Source organism: Molossus molossus, unplaced genomic scaffold, assembly GCF_014108415.1.
Source record: "Molossus molossus isolate mMolMol1 unplaced genomic scaffold, mMolMol1.p scaffold_m16_p_24, whole genome shotgun sequence".
Lineage (NCBI taxonomy): Eukaryota > Metazoa > Chordata > Mammalia > Chiroptera > Molossidae > Molossus > Molossus molossus.
In genome coordinates this window covers 1511433-1530432 of record NW_023425360.1, presented here as the reverse complement: position 1 = coordinate 1530432, position 19000 = coordinate 1511433, and the positions used below count along the sequence as shown (strand labels likewise).

The window sequence follows — 19000 nt, the reverse complement described above, 5'->3', positions numbered from 1 at the left end:
GCATGGCCCGGAGGGATGGGACGGCAGCTCAGGGACTGAAATCAGGTGGGCTGGGGTGGCGGGAGATGGGGGCCACAGCCTGACCGGGGCCGGTCTATCCACTGCGTCCACAGTCCAGCTGCACACTATCGGTGCTCCACTGACTTCCTGAAGCTGCAGCTTCTGCTCTGAATGTGCGGCACCAAAGCGCACGTGAGGGGACGGAGAGGGTGGCAAAGGCAGGGCCTGGGGGGCTGCCTGACCCGAGGTGCAGCGGAGACTCGGCACACAGCTGTCCAGGCCAAGGCCAAGGCCACGGCCAAGGCGGACCTGAGCCACCGGCAGTGCTGCTGGGCTGGGAGCAGATGTTGAGGGTCCAGAAAGGAGCACGTGAAAGACCCTGGTAACGGACCATGGACAGCCCAGACGGGGAAAGGGTATTGAAGCAGTTTTTAAAATACGTTTTCATTGATTTTATAGAGCGAGGAAGGGAGAGGGAGAGTGTGAGAATCGATGATGGGCTGCCTCCTGCACACCCCCTACTGGGGATCCAGCCTGCAATCTGGGCATGGGCCCTGCCTGGGAATCTAACCGGGCCCGGGCCAGTGTGGGTCAGTGGGTTGAGTGTTGCCTCATGGACTGAGAGGTCCGGGTTCGATTCCCAGTCAGGCACATACCTGGGTTTTGGGCTTGAGCCCCAGTACGGGGCGTGCAGGGGGCAGCCAATAGATGTTTCTCTCTCTCACACACACATTGATGCTTCTCTCTCTCTTTCTTAAAAAATTTTTTTAAAAAGTCTGCCTCCTCTTGGTGCATGGGACAGTGTCAGCCAACGGGGCCGCACTGCCGGCTTCGACAGGACTCGTGGACAGGTTCACCCACGCAGGGGTGTTTGCTGGGCCTCCTGCGTGTCGGCCCTGGAGATAAGAAGATGACTCTGCCACCGGGTGATGTCCAGGCTGGGGCCAGAGAGGTGAACTGAGCTATCGTAACTTGATGAGGCGCTGGTACAGGGACAGGCTGGCACCCAGACTGGAGTCGGGGTGGGAAGGGGAGACGAGGGAGCAGAGGGCTCTCCCGGCAGAGACGGCGTGTAGGGGGCTCGTGGGGAGGGCAGACCATGCCGTGCTCTGCACAGGCTGTCATGGGGGAAGGTGGCCGGCGAGGAGCTGGGAGGAACCACACCAGCTGCCGACGCCTCGGGGTTTGTCCGTCTCCTGCAGTCAACGAGGAGCGTTGCAATGAGCAACTAACAAAGACGGACGCGTTTCGGAAATCCAAGTGGAGGTTGCTGGACGGACCAGGGCCGGTCTTCCTCCTGCCTCCTCCAGGGCACTTGACCGCGTGTCCACGCGATCGGCTGCGCCTGCGACTTGCTGAGGAGGCTGTGGGCGTCGGGCCCTCTGTAAATGGACTGAGGCCAAAGGCCCAGGAGGAAAACCACAAAAATAAAAGATGGCCATCGGCCAGGTGAGACAGTGACGGGGTCGGGAGCACTGCAGCCGAACAGGCCGGCGGACTCCACCCTAGAGGTTCACTCACTCACTGCAGCCCCGGGGGAAGAATGCTGGGCTCTGCCAGGCAGACCTCGGTCCTTGTCCCACCCCCACGGTGTGACCCCGGGCAGGTGGTTTCGGGCCAGCACTCTCGTCTGTAACCTGAGGATGAGACGTCGCAGCTCAAAAGGCTGCTCTGAGGCTAGGAAGACAGAAGGTGAGGGTCCTGCCGACATAACCTGCTGCCTGTCCCTCTTCTTGCCCTACACAAACGTCTGAGCACGCCGGCCACCTGCTGGGGGTGCAGAGAAAGCAGAATTAAAGAGGCGGTTCTGGCCTGGGAAGGTTCCCAGTGTCAGCCCGCCCACTCCTGACCAGATGCACGTCCAGCTGCCCCAGCTGGGCTCTCGGTGTTCTGCAAAGACGGCGGGCAGCCAGGCCCAGGGCCGAGTCCCACCGGCCCCACCCAGGGCCGCGGATCCAAGGTGAGGACAGCTGCTTGGATGGGGGAGGGGGGGTTGGAGGTGGGGGAACCTGTTTTGCTTCCTGCAGAGCAAACCGGTCCAGGAACAGCCCTACACGCTGCACCAGCGCTGCTCAAAATTAACGAGCAGAGAAGCCGATGACCCCTGGGCACTGGACGAGAGCCCACGCCGTAGGAGCCTGCAGTCTGCAGCTCGAAGCGACCGTCCAGCGCAGAGAAGCTTGACGACAGCCCCACTTCCCCTGCACGTGGCCACCTGAGCGCAGGGGTGGCCGGCTCTGACGCCGACACCCTTCCTCCTAGTCGCCAGGAGCGGGTCCACGTCGAACAGCTCGAAGGACCAGAGGTCCGAAGCAGCCAAGGACCAGACTGCCGGAGCCTCGTGAACATGGACGGTGCTTGTCCTGCCCTCGCAACTCCTTCTCCCCGTCCCCCCGGCGCTCCGCTCTGGGCTCATCTCCGACTTCCGACTCCTTGTCGGACTCGGTCTTAAGAAATGTCTACTGGAGACCCCTGAAAACTTCGGGGTGAGGCTCCGAATATCACACCCCAGAGGCGCCGGTGAATGCCCCGTGCCCTGCGTGGAGTTGGAGAGGCGTTTTCTTCTCATCCAGAAAAAAAATGGGCCAAAACAACGCAGAGAAACAATGTAGGTTAGGCAATTAGGGAGTCCTTCAAACACCCTGAGCTCCCAGCGGGCACTGCAGGGTTCACTTCCCGAACCACGGAGACGGCACACCGGCCCACGTGCCTTGGCCTGCGTCCTGACCGTCTGGGCCTCACGCTCCACGGAGCTTCACGGACACGTTTACAGGGGACAACCATCAGACGGGCTCACGAGTTTTAATATAACATTCCTCATATCATATATCATATATATGTATTATATATTATATGCTATAATATACATTGTATTATATATTTAAAACCTTTCCCTTGTAGCATTTATTTCTATTTATGTATTTATTTTTCTTTATTGATTTTAGAGAGGAAGGGAGAGGGAGAGAGAGAGAGAAACACCGATGAGAGAGAACATGGACAGGCCGCCTCCTGCATGCCCCCCACTGGGGATCAGGCCCACAACCTGGGCATGTGCCCTGACCTGGAATCGAACAGGCGACCTCTTGGTGCAGGGTCGATGCTCAACCACTGAGCCACACCAGCCGGGCATTCCTTATAGCTTTTTTTTAATACTCACCCGAGGACATGAGGACCTTTTTCCATTTTTTTGTTCAGAGAGTGGGAGGGAGGGAGGGAGAGAGAGAGAAAGAGAGAGAGAGAGAGAGAGAGAGAACATCGATGTGAAAGGGACACATCGAGTGCCTGCCACCCACCAACCAGGGCCGGGGACAAACTGCAACCGAGGTACATGCCCTTAGCGGGAACCGAACCCGGATCTCTCTGGACTGCAGGCCGACGCTCTAACTGCTGAGCCAAACTGGCCAGGGCCATTCCTGATAGCTTTTCAAGTGAATAATCCTCACGTGTCAGCAGGAATCAGCCCCCACGACACTAACAGCCGCTATCACATGTCAGGGGAAGGTGTTCCGCGGAATCAGGGCTCCACACAGGGAGGCTCGGGAAGCCCCCTCGCACGGGCCGTGACTGCTGCAGTCATTGGAAGGCACCTTATTGGCGGAGAAGCAGCGTCTGTCACTGGTGTTACTGAGGACAACCAAGGATTGGGCTCTGGGACTGCTCCCGACAGTCACCGGCGTGTGGCTTTGAGTCATTGCTCTTAAATAAGGTAACAGACAGAACGTGCCTGACACTGTCCAGACGCCCAGTGTTTGCTAAATCAGAAACGTTTTGCCATCGGACTTGCTAAAGCCGACACCGTGCTAGCCTAATGACACAGTCAGAGTCATACCACTGTCGGGTCGTTGGCAAAACGTGACAGTGGTCTCACACCCTCATCTCTTTCTTATTAGGAGTTTTGTGGTTGCCTGTGAAGCAGAATGTCCCAGTGAAGCCAAGAACCGGTGCTGTTTCTAGGAACCTTAGTGAGCAAGGAGCTTTGGGTTGGGCTGCAGAGGGATGAAGGAACGGAGTCATGAAAATCATTTAATATCCATTCAGTTGATAGTTCTGCTTTAGTTCTATGGGTAATCTAGGTGGGAAAATTCTTTTTGTTTTGTTTTGTTTTGTTTTTTTATCCTCACCCGAGGACATTTTTCCATTTTTTGTTCAGATAGAGTGGGAGGGAGAGAGAGAGAGAAACATCGATGTGAAAGGGACACATCGAGTGGCTGCCACCCGCACGACCAACCAGGGCCGGGGCCAAACTGCAACCGAGGTACATGCCCTTAGCGGGAACCGAACCCGGGTCTCTCTGGACCGCAGGCTGACGCTCCAACCGCTGAGCCAAACCGGCCAGGGCAAAATTCTTATTTTTTTAAAAAAGTATTGATTGGAGAGAGAGAGAGAATCATCAACCCATCCACACATTCACTGGTTGACTCTTGCGTGTGTCCCTACCAGGGAGCAAACCCACAACCCTGGCACATCCGGACGATGCTCCAACCAACTGAACCCCCGGCCAGGGCGGAAAAGTCCGATTTTGTCCTGAGTTGCCCGAGTCACTGTGGCTGAGGCAAACTGGATGTGAGGCCACCTTCAGGGGACTTCCTTTGGGCACAAGCCACAGCTATCCAAGCCCACGGAGCAGACTCCACGTAACGAAACGGTATCACGGCAACTGCTAAGACAGCTGAAAAAAAACCAGATGACTGCTTTCCGTCGGATCTTCACACAACTTTTCACAGCATTACCAACCGTTTAAAAAATTAAATTCCAGCCCTGGCCGGGGAGCTCGGTTGGTTAGAGCACGGTCCCTGACACGCCAAGGCTGCGGGTCTAATCCCTGGTCAGGGCACACGCAAGAATCAACCCGTGAATGAATGCGTCAGGAAGCGGAACAACAAATCAATGTTTCTCTCTCTCCCCCTCTCCCTTTCTCTCCCTCTCAAATCAATTAATTAAAAAAATTAAATTTCAAGTGATAATAAAACTAGAGTCCTGTTTATGTTTTTAGAAACATCTCCATCACGGAACTCCCGGGAAAAGGAAAGTTTAAGTAAAACCTAACCGAAGGAAACACTGAGGAAGATCGTTTTACCAAAACTGTATGTGAGGGAAGGTGCTGGAATGACTTGCCAATTACCGTAGGACAGGAAGCTGGTGGTCAGCACAGAGGACAGCTGACGCCTACTGGGCACCCATCGGAGCACGCCGCATCCACCCAGGCTTCCGGAAGCGGATCTCCACGTCCAAGGTCGGACGTCCACCTTGGCCCCTCAGAGGCTGACAGCACAACCAAGGCAACTAACTAGTGACCTCGCACTTGACCAGTTTCTTGAGTGGCATCTGAAATTCAGGCAGCTTGGCACAGAGTCCGAAACTATCAGCCCGTAGGCGACACCCCGCAGTGTGGGCGGAGGGCTGCTCATACAGAGCTCCCCCCTCAAAACACAGGGTTGAAGAAGCTCCCCGTGTCCGACCTCCGCAAAATCTGGATACAGGCGTGTTAAGCTCCCCGTGTCCGACTTCAGCAAAATCTGGATACAGGCGTGTTATGAGTAGATGAAGTTTGAAACCAGTATGTGGATCTTAAAATCACGCTAACAAATCTAAATCAGCTTTCCAACCCCTCCCCGAAGTCTGAAATGTCCGGGGACACTGTGCTTTTAGGAACTGAGGACATGCAGTATTTCGGAGAACCTGGATAGTCCGCCGCGCGGAACCGAGGCAGACTCAGAAGACACGGTTCTGACCTTTAGTTGGACCATCTGTGGGGCTCCCACGATACATCTGTCCCTGGAAGGGCACAGGCAGAATTATCCAGGGAAACCGGCTTTCACACAAAATGTTGTAGATCATCCTCCTGACGACTTTATGAAGCAGCTAGAGCTTGTCTCTGGTACTCATCCCAAGGCCTTACACCTCGGGGGGACTCATCACAAATATTTAATTTAACCTTCACAGCAGGAAAACGGGCATGCGGATGTTTAATAATAGGCACAGTGACGAACACGGGCTGACCTCACACAACTGCTCTTAGGACCCGACTACATAGTGTGCGTGAGTGTACTTGATCCACTGAGACCTAAACAGACCTGATAAATGCCTACGTTCCCACAGGAGAAGACAGAGCCATGGCTCGGTCACAGCCAGGACATTTATCTCCCAAAACAGTGCTTCTCGCGGTTAATGTGCCCCAAAGTGACCTGGAGATCTTGCCACAGAGCAGATTCTGATTGGGCAGGTCTGGGGTGGGGCCCGATCCTGCTGCCCACCGGGTTCCTTGGCCAGGCCCGTGCCAGCTCCCGGGACCGCCCTGGGCAGGGAGGCACTCTGAGCAACCATCCGGATGCTTCTGCACGCCTGGCCTGGAAGGGCCCATCCCCTGAATGTAACGCAGACGCTGGTCATCCCTACATGAGCTTTGGCGTAAGTCTGCATGCGTCACTTGGTTTTGAAGAGTACCTTACAAACTTAATAGCAAAATGCTCTTTCTTGGGCAGCCAAAGAGCGAAAGGGTAGATTTTTTACGAGGTTGTCTGCCAGCTCCGGTTCTCTAGGACAGAAGTCAACGGGCAAAAACAGAGCAAGTTAATTCGCCAGTTTACTATGACTTTAGCTCATCACAGGGGGAGGTGGCAGGGGGAGGGGTGAACCCTGTACTCGTACACACGTACACGCAGGCACGCGCGCACGCACACACAGAACCTGCCAATCCCAACTGACGGGGAGACGAAATGATCTCCTCTGTCTGAAGAAAGTGGTTCACACATCCAGGGGACCCAGCACCTGAGCAAACAAGGGACGTGCAGAAACGCCGCCTCCTGACACACAGCCTGGGGACTTGCGGAGGCGGTGGGGACAGAGAGGCCCGCGGGCCCTGCAGCGTGGGTTCTGTGCATCAGCATCGCCAGGGGAGGCCAGACGATGCAGACTGACCCACCCCTAGTTTCTCCCAGCCGTCCGGAGGGAGGGCCCGGGACGCAGCGTGTCCACGGACCACACCTGACGCCACACATGTCTGCGCAGGGAGAAACCACGTGCCACTCACGGTGCCCCAGTGCCCAGCCCAGTGCTGTGTATATTGGCTCCCGGTAAATATTTGCCCCATGCGTGCCCATTAAAACTGTCATTTGAAACAGCTTTATGACTTGCTTAGGCATACTTGCCAGGGCGCCTTGTACACGTTCACTGGCAAACTGCACGTGCGCCCGGCCCTGTAGCCCCCGCACCGCGGCCTCCCTGTTACATCCACCCCTCGGAGAATTAGCACCAGCCTTCCTGCTGCTGTGGGGACGTTCGAGCTGCCGACGGCCTTCTGCCAGTGACGCTGACAACTCGCCTGTCCGAATGACCCTGAAGGAAACAGTCCACTTGGGTAAAACAGGCCCATTTATCACACACACTCATGTTCCCCTGCCCCACCCTCTAAAAACAAAAAATCCGCCGGGAAGAGAACACCAGTGTCTGTGTCCACCTGGGAGCGGCCCTCGGCTCGGACAGTTCCCTCTCCGAGTCCTTCCACCCTCCCCGGGCGGTCCTGTTTCAAATCCTGGGCCTGAACTGCATGGTCCCGGAGGCACCTTCCTTCCGAAAAACAGGTGTTTCTGTTACAACTAGCTCTTTCGAACTGCCGAATATTTCAATCCCTGTGCCAGCTTTTTTTTTTTAAAAAAAAGTGTTTGTGAAACAACCAATCAGACGTGGCTGGTGCCTCCAGAATTATAAAAGTAAGTCGTTTCTGGGGAACGTGACCGCGAATTAGGAAAAACCTGGGGCGATGAAGATACGGGTAGGGAGAAAAATACACACCCGCGCACGGAATTTCTGTATTTTCTAGCATCAACCCGGAATGAACAGAACAAGGTTCAGCTTACAACAGCCAAGGGAAGACTGGTCTGCTTATTACTAGGTACGTGTGGTGTTCGGAAGCTTTGGTCCCCTTGACTTGGGGTGACTGCGTAAATAATGGCTTTTGTTCCGAGAACTCAGCCGCGATGACTTCTTTCTCTCGGCCATTCAAAGGAAGGTTTTCAACATTCCCGGTCGGGGTGGTGCCCACCAGGCCTGTGTAAGAAAACTTGCCCTGGGAAGTCAGAAAAGTCCGAGAACCGATGTCTTAAATTAATTCTAGTGTGGCTTAATTAAAAAAAAAAAAAAAAAACCAGGTCAGTGTGACTTTATCCCTGGAACTAGTTATCTCTGCTGACCTTATTAAACCAGTGAAATAGGTCTGAGGTGCTCCTTTATAGAAACGAGGGCTATTTTAAAAACAAGTTCAGCAACTGGCACATAGGAAGAGAGTTAAAATACCAGCGGCCTGAGCCCAGATAAGCAACACGGAGACACTACACATCCCTCATGCTGGTTCCCTGAACCCAGCTGAAAAAAAAAATACCAGCAGAATCATTCTGAGCCACCTGCTGGAAGAAAACCCCTAACCTTGACCCCAGGGACAGCAAGTCAAGACCGTGACTACATGGAAATGTAACAGCAGCTACTGCTTAACCGAGAGGAAAAAAGTCCCTCAGTTAATCAGGTGACTAGCTAGTCGGCACCATCACAGTACAGAGGCAAAGTGGTTTTGGGAGGGAGTTTGCCTTTTTCTGAAAATTGCTTCTTCGAGAAATAAGTCCAATGGACAATCACCATTTTTGTTTTTGTTTTTTCATCATCACAGTTACAGAATGTCTGGCCTTCATTTTATCTTTTATCTTTTTTTCTTCGTTCCTTTCAGTTTATCCTTTGTGATCTGCGTAGGCTAAATGAACTGTAAAATTACAAACTGCGGCATTGCTGATAGAATCCCTGCAGGCAGACAGGACTGTCACCAGCACATGGTTAGCTCACTCCCCGGATATTCCTGGACCGGTCCGGTCCGGTCCAGGGCTGAAAGGCCGGGAGGGGGAGAGGATCGAACACGCGTCTTTTAATGACCTTTAAGCTTTTAAATCGACCAGGAACTGAGAGAGGAAAGTGCCAAATCCCTTGACCGATTTTTTCAATGTACATACATCCCACCACTTTAAGACTTTTCAGACTTCGAATTCAGAGAACTAAATAGTCTCAGTTTTACTGGACACAGGTTTAAAGACGTTTCACGTGTTGAATTTGTTCTCAGAATCAAGACAGCTATTCACGTAACCGTCACTAAGGCTCACGTTCCTTCCTAATACATCGGGGGAAATGTCTTTCTTTCCAGATCTGTGGGAACTGCAAAGGTTCAGGCACAACCAACCACAAGAGACAGGTACACTGAGGACATGTAGAGCACACAGGAGTTTTTATCCATGGGGCTCTCCCAGGGCAAGAACTGCAGATAAACTCGTTGTCTTCGGTGAGAAAATGTCCAAACTTTAACGAGGTTAAGCAGAACGCTACCCTCCTCTTCCTGTGTTGTTTCTTAAAATGTTTGCGGAAAACTACTTTGTTGTTGTTATTCATCCTCACCTGAGGATATTTCTCAATTGATTTTTAGAAAGAATGGAAAGGAGGGAGAGAAAAAAGAAGAGAAACGTCAATATGAAAGAGACACATCAATGGGTTGCCCTCCTGCACGACCCCAACTGGGGCTGGGGGTCAAACCTGCAACCCAGGTACGTGCCCTTGACTGGAATCAAACCCGAGACCCTTCAGTCTGCAGGCCGATGCTCTGACCGCTGAGCCAAACCAGCCACGGCAAGGAAAACTACCTTTAAATAGCTCCAAATTTCAATTAACGAAGCATTCGTCCAACCTCACATCAACCAGGGCTTATCTTACAAAATCAAGTTCACAAAAAAAAAAATAAACCCTTGGCTTAACACTTTCCAGAATACCCGCCCCTCCGTGAAAAGTTCTAGAACCCTCTAAACTCGTGCATAACCGGATGTGGTCTGCGAGGTGACACACTGCCGTTTGACATCCAGTCGACTGCACGGAACCCAGGCAGTTCCATCCGGAGATCCTCTGACCTGGGCAGGCCGGCACGCCCCACAGGACTGAGCTGAACAAGTCAGGCCGAGTCCGGAGCAGACTGCCCCCCTTCCCGAACCCTGGGCTGCTCAAAGAAGTCGCTGGATGACGTCATAGGCAGGGCTCAGGACCGGGACCCCACCTCGCTGCTGCTGAATAAAGCACACGCCCCAGGGTGCCTTTCCATAGAGGACACACAGCATCCAACATCCTAGTTAGTGAAATGGCACAGTAAGTATAAAAAGCCATCTGAGAAACATAACATTTTAATAGATGAAATAAATACTCCAGTACATGCAAGGTAAAAACTTGACATTGGGGAGGGGGGGGGGAATCACTCTAGTGTAAATTAGAAAATAAAACACACACTCACAGTAGCTTTCCCCCCATTTGCAAATCACATGGCAAGGTCAGACTCTTTCTGCACCAAGTATACGCTTAATCCAACTTAAAAAAAATAACAACATACAAAAACAAAAGGTAGCTACATCCATGTCTAAGAAGTGAAAACTGAGGTAACCTTTCTTTTAATCAGAAAAAAAAAAAAAGACCAAAAGAGAAATGAACCCATGACACCTCCTTCCTGCCCAAGTACTAAGGTTTAGGTGAGGAATTCCCGAAGAGGAAGTGGGGTGGCGGTAACCCGCAACAGCAGGTCCCACACTCCCCATCTCCAGGCTCCTCCTGTGCACGGGCTCCTGGGCGCAGGGTCCGAGTGTGGGTGTCAGCTGGATGCAGGGCCCTGCCTTCTGGAAGATTCCTCTGGAGCATGGAGCTGGGGGGCGGGGGGTGCTTCACCTATGATTCTTTGGTATACATGGAGAGGGCGACAGTCAGCATCTTCCTGCAGTCTGGGAGAGGAAGAGGGGCCGGGGCGGGGGGCTAATTCACAGAATTGGAATTCACTGGCGGTAAAGTCCTGGGCGAAGACCTCTCCCTTAAAGCCTGAGATAGCAGGGTGCAGCCTTCAGACACGGCGCAGGCCGAGTGCCTCAGCCTCTCCCTGTGGTCCGACATCTTGGCGCCCCCGTCGGGGTGCAGCGCCAGATCCCTGAGGCACTGGGTCAGGAGCACGCAGGCCGACACCACGCTCATGGCGCCGCCGAGGATGGCCGTCTGCACCGCCTTGCCCTCGGCGCTCAGGGCGGCCGCGCGGCCCAGGAACTGCGGCTCGGTGGCGAAGCCCACCAGCGCGCTCACCGCCTGCACCAGCGGCCCGCTGAAGAGCGCGCAGCGGCCGCGGGCCAGCTCGCTGGGCGCCGCCTTGACCTCGCGCACGCAGGCCAGCAGCGCCGACGCGCTCGTGCTCATGCACTTGACGCCCAGCTTGAACTGCTCGCGCGCGAAGCGGTCCCGCGACCGGTCGCTGGCCAGGGCGCACGCGTCGGTCAGGAACTTGAGGTTGCGCGACAGGCCCTGCGACACCTCCAGCAGCAGCTGCGGCGTCATGTCGGCCAGCGCGGTGGCGCGCAGCACGGCGCAGCCCTGCTCCACCTCGTGCCGGCAGCGAGTCACCCGGTAGCGGTCCACCAGCCCGGGCTGCGCCGGCTGCGCGCCCGGCGTGGCCACGGCCGCCAGGTAGGCCGCGTGGGCGGAGCACTCGGTCAGCGCCACCACCAGGTCGCCCAGCTCCAGCAGGCTGTCCCCGGCCTCGGCAAAGCGGCCCATGTTGAGCTGGCTCTGCACGTCGTGCGTGAGGATGGAGAGCCCCTTGGTGCGCGCGATGATGGTGTCCCGGCACTGCTCGAAGGACTCGGCGCCGGCGCCGGCGGGGCCCTCGGGGAGCACGGGCCGGGCCTCGCTCGACAGCAGCAGCAGGTCGGCCACCAGCTGCATCCTGCCCTTGCACTGGTCGCACACGGACACCAGCCTCTTCCGCGGCTGCGCGCCGGCCCCGCCGACGGCGCTCGTGGGAGCCGGAGAAGCCGCCTCGCCGGTGGGCTGCCCCGCGCTGCCGCTAGCCATCGCGCCCGGGGGGCACTGGCATGCCGCTGGGGAGCCCGCTACCGCCGCCGCCGCCTCCGTGGCCGTCGCGACTCAGCTGGCCGGGGCCGTGGCGCCTTCCCCGCACCATCATGCCATCCACCGCCGCGGGCGGAGGGCGCGGGGCGGCGGCGGCGCGGGGGGCGCGGGGGGCTCTCGGCGGAGCAGGAGGGCGCTGCGGGGTTCGGCCTCCGGCCTCCGGGAGGGCGTGCAGGAACCATGAACCGGGCACGGCGAACTCACAGCGCGCGCTCCTCGGGGCCGAGCCGCCAGGAAAGCCCCTGCTGCCGGGCTGCCGCTGCCGCCTTCCTGGGCATGGCCCGGCCCGGCCGGCCGCCGGGGCGCGAGGGCGGGAGGGCAGCTGGGAGTTGTCCTTCCTTCCTTCCTTTCTTTGAAATCAAACCCCTTCCTCGGGGAGGAGCGCGTGCGGCGGCCCCGCGGGCGCTGCTGTCAGCCTCCTCGGCTCGGCGGCGGGCGCACGTGGGCTTCGGGCGCCGGGACCCCGCGCGGCGGCACGGGCCCGCGACGGCGGCCGGGGCTGGCGCTGGGGGTCGCGCGGCCCCCCGGGCGCATCTCCGGCCCGCGGCTCTCGGGAAGCGGCCCGGCGGCGGCGGGCCGAGGGTGTGGCTAGTGCTGGCGCGGCCGCGCCGAGTCAGTCGGGCGGGAGCTGCGAGGATTGCGCACGGAGGCGGCCGCTCGGGTCTGTACGCCGCCTGCCCGCCACGCCCGGCGGCCCTTCCCGCCTCGCGACTCACAGTGCGCGGCCCGGCGCCCGGGCGGCACGCCCTCCGGCCCCGCGCGCCCCGCGGCCCGCAGCCGGCTGTCGGCGCGAGTCCATGCCCGGCGCCTCCTCACCTCGGGCCCGCAGCGGCTCCGCTCCCCCGGGGCCCCGGGCCCTGCGCATCGGACGTCCTGCGCGCGGATCCCCGGCGGCCGGGCCAACTCAGAAGGTGCCCGCGGCGCTGCGGCCACCCGCCCGGGCCCCGGCTCCTGCCATTTTTTGTCAACCTCCAACTTCCGAGCGAGCCGGAGAAACTGAAAGGAAGGGCGGGGGCCGCGAGGCAGAGGGAGACGCCACCTCCTCCCCGCGCTGCACCTCGGAGCGCGGCCGTGGGCGCGCCGCCCGCCCGCGGGGCTGCTGGAGACTCTCCGGGTCCCGGCCGGCCTCGCCCCCGCTCGCCGCCGCCGCGGCCGCAGCCTCCCCGGAGCCTATAGAAATCTTTTGTGTGGCGTCACCGCCTTTCGTTTAAATCCCGCTTCCTCCTCTCGCCTTCCTCCGCCCCCTCGCCGCTGCCGGATGCTTGCGCGATGCGCTGCTCCTCCCCCGGGAAGCGGGCGGCTTCGGGAGGACGCCACCGCCCACCGCGGCCGTCGGGGCCAGGCCGGCGGTTCCGGGTCTCCCCGCGGCCCTCGGGGAGACAGGAAGGGAGGACGAGATGGAGGCCCTGGGCCAGGGCTCTGCGCGCGCTCTGGGGAGTTGGGGCGAAGCCGCCAGTCTGCCTTACGTAAGCTCTCAGCCAGGCAGGGGCTCCGGGCGGCTCCCCGCCCAGAGAGCAGGTCACAAAGGTGACCTGTTTTCTGGACTAGAGGGAGGAGGACACTGGGTTCCCTCCCCTGATGACTCGCTGGGGTGCACGTCCGGTTTTCCAAGCACCCCCCTGCCCTTTGTGTGGTCTCCCGCGGAGGGTCCGAGGGGCTGAGCCCTGAGGAAGGCGCACTGGACCTGGAGCCCCAGAAGCGCAGCTGGATGCTGCCGCCTCCTCCCTAACTCCAGCCGCATGCAGTCAGAGCGTGGGCTCTGCACCAGACTTCCTGGGGTCACGCTCTCCCCAGCCGTTATCAGTCGTGAGCTAGTGAAAGTTCTCTCTCCAAGTACCCCTTCTTGCATCTTGAAATCAGATATTCTGCACTGCCTGCTTGAGCACTTAGCTCATCAATCGTAGCTGTCAGAACGAACCTTGATTGGCAGTGTGCCCTCCCATAACCTCTGGGGCTCCTGCTACATAATGGGGTAACTGTGGCCAAGCCTTTGGAGGGAGACATCATTACTGCGGCTTCTCATAAGAAATCTGATGCGCCAATGCCTCAAGTGCCTTCCTAGGGGCAGGAAGATGGCACGGCCAGGCGAGGAGCCCACCCCAACCTCGTTTCATTTCACCCAGACCTTATTTTCCAGGAAGTGGTTGAAGCACCTGGGCCTCCTCCCAGCAAGTGCCCCACCTTAGTCCTGAAACAGGCCCTCTAGGTGCCCAGCCCGCCACAGGCTGGGTGTGTACCGCCAACAGACTTGTTTGCTCCTCTGTCCCCTTCTGGGACCTGAAGTCACCTTTTTCAGCCAGTTGTCATCATTACATATAACTAGGGTGACTCTGCAATTTACTGTCCACACGGAAACACCTTGAGACACGCCACTAATAAAGTAACCTGAACAGTAGATAGAAACCTGAATGAGTAATCACCCCACTTAAAAAGTTTGCTTAGCCCGGCTGGTGTGGCTCAGCGGTTGAGCGTCGACCCTGCACCAAGAGGTCGCCAGTTCAATTCCCGGTCAGGACACATGCCCAGGTTGTGGGCCCGATCCCCAGTGGGGGCGTGCAGGAGGCGGCCAGTCGATGTTCTCTCTCATCGATGTTTCCATCCCTCTCCTTAGCTCTCTCTCTCAAAACCAGTAAGTGTGCTCAGACGCCTTCTGGAATCTGGACGAGCCTTCCTGTTCTGTGAAAAAAGGCCAATGAAACATTTTTAACAGGCGGCTGTTCTGTGCAAGGGAGAAGCAGCTGGACAGTCGAGTTCTCTCCACGGCTCTGCAGGAGCAGCACCCTAGTCTGACTTGGCTCTAAAAACATAAGAAGTCAAACCCATCCCTCTATGCCAGGTTTATTCATGAAATGGCCTTCGAATCGGGGTGTTTTCCCCCCAAAGCCACTCGGTGCCCAGGGGTCCCATTTTCCTTTCCCTCTGTGTGCAGCCTTGCTGCTGCTGCTGGAGCATGTACCCTGGCAGTGAGCTGTGTGACCCGGGCTGTCCCGTGTCCAGTGCTGTTCAGTGAGACTGTCCTCTCAGTCCCCCGCCTCACTTCTCAGATAGGGCAGCTCCTGAGCTGGTCCTTCAGGCTCCACTCCTGCCTTCCTTCCCGTCACTCCACAGACGGGCACCTACCACGTGCCAGGCCCCGTGATGGGCATATAAGCAACACGAGGGCTCTACCCCTTCTGCAAAGTCCAGCTCAGAGAGAGCAAGAGTCCAAGAGTCACACCAAGGAGGAGTACAATCTCACTCCTGGGCGGTGAGAGCAGAGCGAAGAAGCTGTAGCACAGTAAGACTGCTGACCAAGCAGTAGGGCTGCAGCTCGGCAGGGTCTCGTGAGGAGTTCTGACCAGAAACAGGGGAGTGACGCGGGGGCCGAGGCAGGGAAGGCCGGCCGCGCTTCTCGGCTCTCCCCCTTTGCTGTAACTGCCGCGGAGCCTTGTTCTAGAGGCTCGAATAAACGGCGGTGGGATGTCCACGAGTCTACGTGGCTGTGGAGTGGTCCCTCTACCGGCCTGTGCTGGACGTAAAACGTGAGCAAAAGGTAAACTCAGTGCGAGGCCACCGAGACCCAAGTTGTGGCTGCGGCAGAGCTCAGTCTAAGCTGACTAACAGGGCCGTCCGCCCCGAGTCGCTGCAGTTAGGGCGCGCTCTTCAGAAAGCAGCACTGACCCATTCTACCCCTTTTAAATTACAAGTGAGCCAAAAGTATCGTGCAAAGTATTTTTCACTAAAATGGAAAACGAGCGTGAGAAGAAAACTGAAACATGTGGACTGAAGGACTGGCTGGGAGGTGCACGGAGCAGACGGGAGGAAGCTGGGCCACGCAGGGAAGAGCCTGGCCACCGGGGAATGCATTGTCTGGCTCACGGCCACCGCTCAGTAGGACTTCAACAAGAAGCAAACAGAGCTAACAGGGTTTGGCGAGGACCAGGACGGCGGAGCTGCCAGCGGGGCAGGCTGGTGGGGAGACCCTTTCTCTCCTTTGCCTGTTCTAGATGGTGCAGCCACCACCTGGACTTCAAGCAGGTGTCAGACAACAGTGTGAGCATGTATTTATTTTATTGTGGTAAAATATTTATAAAGTTTACCATCTTATCCATTCTGTGGTATTGGGTACGTCTCATTGCTGTGCATCCATCACTACCACCCATCTCCAAAATCTTTCATCTCCCTGAACTCAAGTTCTGTACCCATTAAACAAAACTCCTCCTTTCCCTCTCCCCAGCCATGGAAACCACCATTCTCCTTCCTGTCTCTATAGATCTGACTATTCTGGGTACTGGACATAACTGGACTCATATAGTATGTGTCCTGTGTCTGGCTTATTTGATTTAGTATCTTCACGGTTCATTGACATTGTAGCATGTGTCAGAATTTCCTTCCCTTTAAGAATGAAACATTCAGCCCTGGCCGTTTGGGCTCAGCGGTTAGAGCATCTGTCCAGGGACCAATGAGTCAAGGGTTCCATTCCAATCAAGGGTATGTCCCTGGCCCTGGTGAGGAGATGTGCGGGACGCAACCAACTGATGTGCCTCTCTGACATCATGTTTCTCTTTCTCTCTCCCCCTCCCACTCTATCTGAAGATAAATGGAGAAATATCCTTGGGTGAGGATAAAAAAGAAACATCCCATCATATGTGTACAGCTGGGTTCTGATACCCAACTTTCACAATGCACTCCAAACTTTATAGACCAACAACCAAGCTGTGTCTGGCCTACAGTGCCACCTGCTGGTCAGTTCAGGACATTTTCTGCCCGAGCGGACAGTTTGGAGCAGTGTCCGTTTTGTTTTTGTGCTCACAGATGGGCCAATTCAGTCTCAGGCGATCTTTCCCACGGCCACACATCACCCTTTACCATCTTCTTTCAGTGTCTGGAAAATTAACATCCCCTCCCTTTTCCCTGACGCAGTCGTCCCCATAGGGGGTGGAGGAGGGTCTGTGATTCGTGGGGCCGGGGCTCATCAGGGAGCAGGGTCACTGCGCGACAGGTCACTCCTTACCCAGCATGTCCTCCTGCTTCAGTGTGCTGTTTCCATACAGTAAGGAGATGTGGGCAGGATCTCATCCATCACTTCCATCCCCGCCCCCATGCTCTCTCTGTTCACCTGAAGCCTAGTGGGTGAGGGAGGTCTGCATGCAGGACCAGCCACACCATGGCGGGCACCACTGATCATTCAGGCCCCAAGATCTGTGAAATCTAAAATTCCTCCAATCGACTTTACTAGAGAGCCCTGCATGGAGGTGAAGCTGGCTTTCACAGGTAAATTCTCCGTCTCATTTCCCTACTGGTTAATGAGCTTTGGATGTATTTCCCATTTTGGAGAACCCTATAAGGAAGAACATTTTCAAGGCAATTGCAGTATTATGTGTATCAATCTCAGAAGTTCTGGTGAAATTAGACTATTTTCTTTTGGTGAAGAGAACAGTATCAATCAATATTTTGGAAGCATCAGTGTGTTTTTGTGCCTCTCCTTTTAAAATATAACTGATTTGAAATACCACTGCTCAAGGTTTCCTCTTACTTAAAACAGGGACATCATCACAGTATCCCTTCCGGCCCTGACCTCCTATACTCTGTGTTGTTTGTCACCTCTGCTGCTCTGCAAGCTCCTTAGGGCAGGGGCCCTGTTACACTAACCTTCCCGTCAATGCCTCACTTGGTTCTTGGTTGACAGTAGGCCCTTACCAAACAAATTCCCAAAGAGTTGAACTAAATCAAGTTCCAAATTGCCAAAATGGTGAAAATGCAATCAGTCCAGATGTTTTCACATCAGTGGGTTATAAAATGAATTTCCTCCTTAGATAAAAGTCAGCAGCCCTGGAATTTTTTACATAATCCTGACAATTTCTTTAAAACCCTAAATGACCTTCTTCCCTGTATAACTCGATACTGTGGGTCAGGATTCCCAGCACTTCTGCACCTTGGCTTGGCAGCTGGTGAGATGAATGCACAGGGCGACCCCTCCCAGCAGAGCACATGATCGGCCACAGCTGTGCCTGTTTTTTAGCATGACTGCACCAGGACAGGGCTCTGAGCCACTGGGTGGAGCAATACGCCCTGGGGAGAAAGCTTATGACATTTCCCCTATGATTTCAAAAAAGAAAAGAAGAGAAAAAACTCTTTTTCTTATGAATTGTTTCTGCTCAATGTCAATAGAAAACGTCATAGTGTGTGTATACAGATATATGCATGACAATGTACACTATCAGCCACCACTCCAGGGAGAGAATTTAAACTACAATGGGCTTAAGAGCCAAGGTGAGGCAAATATTGTTAGCTAGTTGCCTTGTCAACCTCCACTTCCTCTCTATCCTTGACAACAGAATCCCAGTTTTATTTGAGGTGACAATGTACCAACTAGAAAACAGCTTCCCAGCCTACCTTGGAGGACTAGGATCTAAGCCAGCGAGATGTAAGCAGAAGTGCTGTGAGGAGTGTCCCGGCAGGCTGCTCCTGACGCTGACTCCACTGAAAAGTGTGTTCCCTTTGGACTTCCTTCCCTCTTCCTCTGGATGAAAGTCAGCTTGATGGCTGGAGCCCCAACGGCCATCTTGGACCTTGTGGCGACCTTGAGGATGGAAGCCACAGGCCAGTATGCTGGAGCAGGATGACAAAAAGGCCGGAGGCCACAATACCAGCCCTAGATGCTTAGTTTCCATCTGTGAAAGAAAAACCAAACAATAACAATAAAGCCCTCTTTCTTGTTAAAAATGTTTGTTTGTTTTACTTGTTTTCTGTTATAGACAACCTGTCCAAGCAAGGTGGCTCGTTTGCTAGGGCCGCCCTAAGAAAGTGCGACAGATCTGGTGGCTTAAGCAACGAAAATGTATTTATCCCTGTTTGGAGGCTGAAGCTGCAGATCCAGGTGTGGGCTGGGCTGGTTTCTTCTCAGGCCTCTCTCCTTGGCTTGTACATACTGTCTTCTCAGGTCTCCCCGCCCTCTACACGACACTGGCCGGATGTCCTCTTCTTATAAAGACACTAGTCATCTCCGGTTAGAGCCCCATCCCAACTATTTTGACTTTACCTCTTTAAAAACCCAGCCCCCCAA

At 55.7% G+C, this 19000-nt stretch overlaps 1 protein-coding gene across 1 annotated transcript; it reads right to left on the bottom strand.

Annotated features, from left to right (window-relative positions):
- Window positions 1–10181: 10181 nt before the first annotated feature.
- Window positions 10182–12047, bottom strand: TLNRD1 (talin rod domain containing 1). The gene has a single exon (XM_036278005.1). The coding sequence runs from the start codon at window positions 11896–11898 to the stop codon at window positions 10816–10818; it is 1083 nt and encodes a 360-aa protein (XP_036133898.1). The 5' UTR covers window positions 11899–12047; the 3' UTR covers window positions 10182–10815.
- Between the last annotated feature and the right edge of the window lie 6953 nt (window positions 12048–19000).